The sequence below is a fragment of the Prosopis cineraria genome, unplaced genomic scaffold (genome assembly GCF_029017545.1).
Source record: "Prosopis cineraria cultivar Desert tree isolate PC_DT_omini unplaced genomic scaffold, ASM2901754v1 PC1627, whole genome shotgun sequence".
NCBI lineage: Eukaryota > Viridiplantae > Streptophyta > Magnoliopsida > Fabales > Fabaceae > Prosopis > Prosopis cineraria.
The window spans coordinates 1-6,081 of NW_026556952.1; the positions used below are offsets into that span (position 1 = coordinate 1).

Here is a 6,081-nt window from a genome sequence, read left to right on the forward strand (position 1 = left end):
TTGTTTTTATACTATTTATAAACATTTTAATATAAATAGAATAAAAAAATTCTTTTCTTACTGTATAAAGATGATCAGAAAAAGTATTACTCTCTCTCCTAATTTATAAATTTCGAATTATAAGTATCTGAGTACTTAAATTATTGTGGTTAAAATGTAAAAACTCAATTTAACTTGTATTTACAAGTTAAAGTTCAACTGTTTTTTGATAAAATATTTGTATTTTCACAGCATAATACTCATATGCAAAAATTAAAAAAATTTTATTATAATAATTTTCTTTTTAGGTGAATGTAATTCTCCCTAAGTAATAATGGTTTTAACTATTCATATTATATAAATGTTCATATATAAATTTTAAAATTTTAAAAATAAAAAATATCATAATTAAAATAAAATGAAAAAGAAGTTAAAATATTTTCATTCTATTAATTAATGTTTAAATATTTAGTTTTTTAAAACGTTAATTGGCAACTCCCTTCGATAACACAACCCAGTTTCCCACTTTTCTCTAATGTACTGACCACAACCACCAGATTCAAAACTACGAAATCTGAGGGGATTTCATCTTATTAGGATCCAATTGGACTTTACCTTTTGATCCTTTCAAGCGCAAACATCCAATTATCCAACGAAGCTACGTCAACAATCCCCGCCAATTGCTAATTACGCAAACACAATAAACGATAAGAGCTCAATTCTCTGATTTCAAATTCAATCCGAAGAAGAAATGAATCTATTCAGGTAACGACGATCAATTCAAGAATGCAAGGGTGTGGCATTAAAATTTAATCATACAATCAAGGAAGATTGTTATATTTCAGCCAGCCGAATTATCACTTTTTCATATCAACAATAGTTGCACAAGAAAGCAATTGCAAAACCCTAATTCGTGAAATTCCCCAAATCCCTAAATCTCTAACCACCAAAGCCGTATAGAGTCCTGCCCTGCCTCTTCAAGGCGTACACAACATCCATAGCCGTCACGGTCTTGCGGCGAGCGTGCTCCGTGTAGGTGACAGCGTCGCGAATCACGTTCTCAAGGAAGATCTTGAGCACCCCACGGGTTTCCTCGTAGATTAGACCGCTAATACGCTTCACGCCGCCACGCCGGGCGAGACGGCGAATCGCTGGCTTGGTGATACCTTGAATGTTATCCCTCAAAACCTTGCGATGACGCTTAGCTCCTCCCTTTCCGAGTCCCTTGCCTCCCTTTCCTCTTCCAGACATGGTTAAACTTTCTTGCTTCTTCTTCCTCCTCTCTCTCTCTCTCTCTCGGACGCTGAGGCCGAGGTCTTGGATCGAACTGATAGGGTGAATGTAGATATCTGAGGCCTTATATAAAACACGAAGATATACTATGGATCGTTGGATGAGCTGGCTATCCGTGCGTCGAGTACGGTGGATAGCGACACCGTTGGATTTGGAATCCACGATTTTTATTGGTGGAATGCAGGTGGGGCAAGATCGGAGGCTTTATGTTTTCGGAGCTATTTTGGTGGGAAATGTCAAATATGCGAGAGTGCGGGGAAATTTTTCCAGGACCGCCGTTTGTTTCCTGAAACAATTAAAAGGCGCTTACTATGAAATTTTTTAGTTTTTTATCCGTTTTCAAACAAAATATAGCAACAAATAACTTAATAAAAATAGATATAATAAACTATTGTATATAAAGCATAAATTTTTGAACTTATAACATCGCTAAAAAGTGTAAGATTTTAATTTAAAAAAATTTATTTGAATCTAAATTCCTTTATGCATGGCTAAATATTCTGGCATAGACTGTGAGTGTGTAAAGGAAAAAAAAAATTTTGAATAGGTTTTTTTGGCCTAAAAAATAGTTTATTACACTTGTAAGAAATGAAAATAGATTTTTTTAACCACTTATTTACAAATATAGAGAGAGTGAATGCAGTAACACATACGAGTACCATGGAGTTCTCCGACCCAAATTATTGAGTTGGGCCTTTAATGTGTGCACATTTTCACTGATCTCAGTTTTATATGTGCACCCAATAACCTGTAAATTCATATTTTCTATGGTCCTTTTGTTAAGCTATCGAGATTTCATTCAGTGGCTTTATTGTATTTGTTACTCTTCAAAAGAGTCTATTTGCATTTTAATCAGGTATAATTAATTCAAAAATTAATTATAATTAATTTTAATTTTAATTGATTATGTTATAATGCAATCTATTTTGATATTATTTTTTTAAAATTGCTTTTAACTATGTAAATTACCATAAAAATATTATTTCAAAATTAAATTATTAATAAATTATATTTAATATTATTAAATTTTTAACTTTCATTTAACAAGTAAAATATATTATTTAACAATAAAATTGAATCTATAAATAATCTCTTAGAGCTTATTTCAAAACAATAAAATTATGATTGATTTTGATTTTAGTTAGTTGTTTGGGTAATTTTTAATATAATTGATTTTTTTTCACCCCAAAAATCAATTATACACCCAATCCGAACAAGTTGTAAGAAACATTACAAGTTCAGTTCCATCTATGTTTATGTACAGCAAGTTCGCTCATGTCAATGGTAACGAATCAAAAGATGAATATGATTTGAACTCTTGCCAGTTATGTGATGTCATATACAAAAAGTTGTGACTTAAGTTATTGCCAATAGAATTAAACCTTTTCTTCCTAATATTATTGCTCCTAATCAGTGTCGTTTTAAATGAGCTCAAATAATATCATCATATTTCATGAAGTTATTCATTCTATGTGTAATATGAACGAGAAGAAAGGTTTTATGGCGATTAAGATTAATTTTGAAAAAGCTTATGACAGAGTTAATTGGGATTTTCTTATCTCATGCCTTGAGGAGATTAATTTGCTAACAAAATTGATTGATGTTATTCGTCATTGTGTGAGATCTTCTAGGATGCAAATCTTGTGGGAAGGAGTAAAATAGAAGAATTTAAACTAGAGGCATTCATCAAGGAGATCCTCTATCTCCTTATCTTTCTGTATTATGTTGAAAAACTTGCTCATCTAATACAAGAGATTGTTAAAGGTATTTGGAAGCCCATTCGCTTAAATAAAGATGGTCCTCTTCTTTTCCATCTTTTCTTTGTTGATAATCTTGTTATTTTTGTGAAAGCGACTGTAGACCAAGTGCAAGTGATTAAATAATGTCTTGACTATTTCTGTGCAATGTCTGGACAGAAGGTAAGTCATTTTAAAACTAGGGTTTTTTTTTCTAAGAATGTGAACCATAATAAAGCACAGCAACTTAGTAACTTACTTGAATTTAACCGTACAGCAAATATGGGTAAATATCTTGGGGTCCCTCTTTATCATAACCATGTGACTAAAAATACTTATCAATTTGTGGTGGATAAAATGAAGCAGCGACTCTCTAGTTAGAATGCTACTTCTATCTCTTTTGTGGTGGATAAAATGAAGCAGCGACTCTCTAGTTAGAATGCTACTTCTATCTCTTTTACAGGATAGATAACTCTAATAAAGTCTATGTTGAGTGCCATTCTTTTATATTGTATGCAAACAACTCATCTTCTTATGAGTACTTGTGAGGAGATTGATAAATTTTCTCATAGTTTTCTATGGGGTTTGACTGGGGAAAGAAAAAAGATTTATCTTGTTGCATGGGATGAAGTATGTAAACTAAAAAGAAATGGTGGCATTGGATTAAGACATACACAACTTCAAAATAAAGCCTTTATGATGAAAGCGAGATAGGGCCTTATATATAGCAAGAAGGCTTTATAGACTAGAGTCATCATGAGTAAGTACAAACGTGGGAGGGAGTTAATACCACAAGTGAATAGGACTCACCCTAGATCTCAGTTCTGAAAAGGTTTGAGAAAAAATTAGGAGAAAGTCCAAGCTGGGTGGAATTCATGACTAACTATGTGAATAAGGTAGCTGTTAAATGGACACCAAAGAAGCATGGTATATTTACTATTAGACCTGCTTATGATTTTTTGATAGATAGTTATGCTTGCCGTGATCAGATGTGGGCTAAGATTTGGAAACTTTGAGTACTTCAGCGTTGTAGATCTTTCCTTTGGCCTATGAGTCATGACTGTATCCTTATTAATAAGTCTCATTTTGACCATCATTCGAGCATCAACTGTGGTTTTGTTGTTGCCCTGGGGAGGTTGAAGACACTTTGCATGTGATGAGACAGTGTCCTAAAGCTAGGGAAGTATGGATGAAACTGATAAGGGCTTCTCAAAGACAAGCTTTCTTTGCTATGGACTTGCGTGAATGGTGTAAGATGAATCTTAAGATACAGGTGGAAGTTAAAAACTCCAAGTAGTGTGATATGTTTGTTGTTCTGTATTGGGTGATATGGAAGCGTAGAAATGAGAGAGTTTTTTAGGGTCGTAGATCGACATTAGTGATTGTCATTATACAAACTACAGCTATCCTTAATTGCATGAAAAGGGCTAACCTTCGTTTACAAAATACATCTATTCCTAGCATTCATCTAACCATGTAAGCATATGTGAACACTTTGACTATTGATGAGCTTTTTATTTATGTTGATAAGGCTTTTGCAGTTCTTATGGGTGCTAAAGGTTGTAGAGGACTAGTTAAGGATACTAAAGGAAATACCATTGAAGCTTTCATGCTCCAATTAGAGAAAGCCAATAACCTGATGGCGGAACTATGAGCATGTTATATGAGACTTAAACGTGCTTGGGATATCAAAACCAAACATGTAAGACTTCATAGTAACTGTCATGAAGCATTATCTCTGTTAAGAACTACTAATTACGGTCTTCATGAGGATCGAGAGATTATTACAGAGATTCAACAATTACTTCAAAAAGACTGGAAGGTTAATATAATTTGCATTAGAAGGAAGTTCAACATAAAAATTGATTTCTTAGCTAAACATGCCTTATCTCTCCCCACGGGCTTTCACATAGTGGCAATGTGTCGCTTAGGGTTTGGCATCACAAGATCTATACCCACCTTGTCTTGGTCTCTTTCTTCAACAACATCCAAGGTCATAAGTCAAAATAGCTTGAGGAGGAAAAGAGAATAGGAAAGTGAATGGCTGGAGATCATCTATAAAGAAGTAGAGTAAGAAAGGAAGGAAGAAGGAATACTTACATGGATATTTTTTTATTTTTTTAAATGCTATGTAGCTATCAACTAGGTAAAGAAAGTCAAAGTAATAATCAGTTAACGCTACCGGTAGGGTAAAATTACCTTTTTTTGAAAATTTAAAATAAAATTATTCCAACAAAAAATTTAAAATGCCAATGTTCTCAAAGAAAAAATTTTAAATTATTTTTGTTCTTTAACCATTATTTTAATGATAAAGGGGAAATTTGTTGCTTCTTTTTTATCACTCAAAAGCTTGATTCTTTTTTATCACTCAAAAGCATCTCTTTTTTTTGCAATATGCATTGAAAATATGAGCACATGCATATGTAAGTATAATATATATATATATATATATATAAAGCTAACAACAGTGGCTTAAGGTTAGGGTGGGAATAAGCCAAATCCTTAACAAGGACCTATAATTTGACCTACTTCAACCTATTTATTAAATAGACTCAAACCATGTTCAGGCTTTTAATCAAGCCTATTTAGTTAAATAGGACAGGCTTATTTTTTAAAACCTGTCCTGCAAGCCCAACAAGTTGACCTATATATATATATATATATATATATATATATATATATATATATATATTATATAATATATCACAAACACATCAACTTTATCATTTGATTTTTAATCAATCTATTATTTTTTATTTCTAGTTATATTTTCAATCATATTAGACTTATGTATTAATTTTAATGTTGTTACTTTGTTGTTATATTGTATTATAGTTTATAAGTCTTTTCAATTATTATATATTTTAATTGATAAATCAAGTTATATATTGCATATTATAATAATCTTAAAGTATATTTGAGAGGTTTAAAACTAAATAGACTTTTAGGTCGAGCTAGACTTTAAGTAAGTTCAAGCCTGAGTTCTAACAAAAGCCTTATATATGTTTCAAACGAGGCTAAGCTTTTTGATTTATTACACAAGCTTTGACTTAGTTGATTAAAATTTAAATCG

At 31.9% G+C, this 6,081-nt stretch overlaps 1 protein-coding gene across 1 annotated transcript; it reads right to left on the bottom strand.

The window, feature by feature from the left end:
- Window positions 1-758: 758 nt before the first annotated feature.
- Window positions 759-1,317, bottom strand: LOC129300516 (histone H4). Its single transcript, XM_054939087.1, has one exon. It carries the CDS (start codon window positions 1,228-1,230, stop codon window positions 919-921), a length of 312 nt encoding a protein of 103 aa, XP_054795062.1. The 5' UTR covers window positions 1,231-1,317; the 3' UTR covers window positions 759-918.
- Window positions 1,318-6,081: the final 4,764 nt, after the last annotated feature.

Bases quoted from the DNA above. Each gene is read 5' to 3' on its own strand.
- LOC129300516 (XM_054939087.1), bottom strand. From the start codon at position 1,230: ATGTCTGGAAGAGGAAAGGGAGGCAAGGGACTCGGAAAGGGAGGAGCT.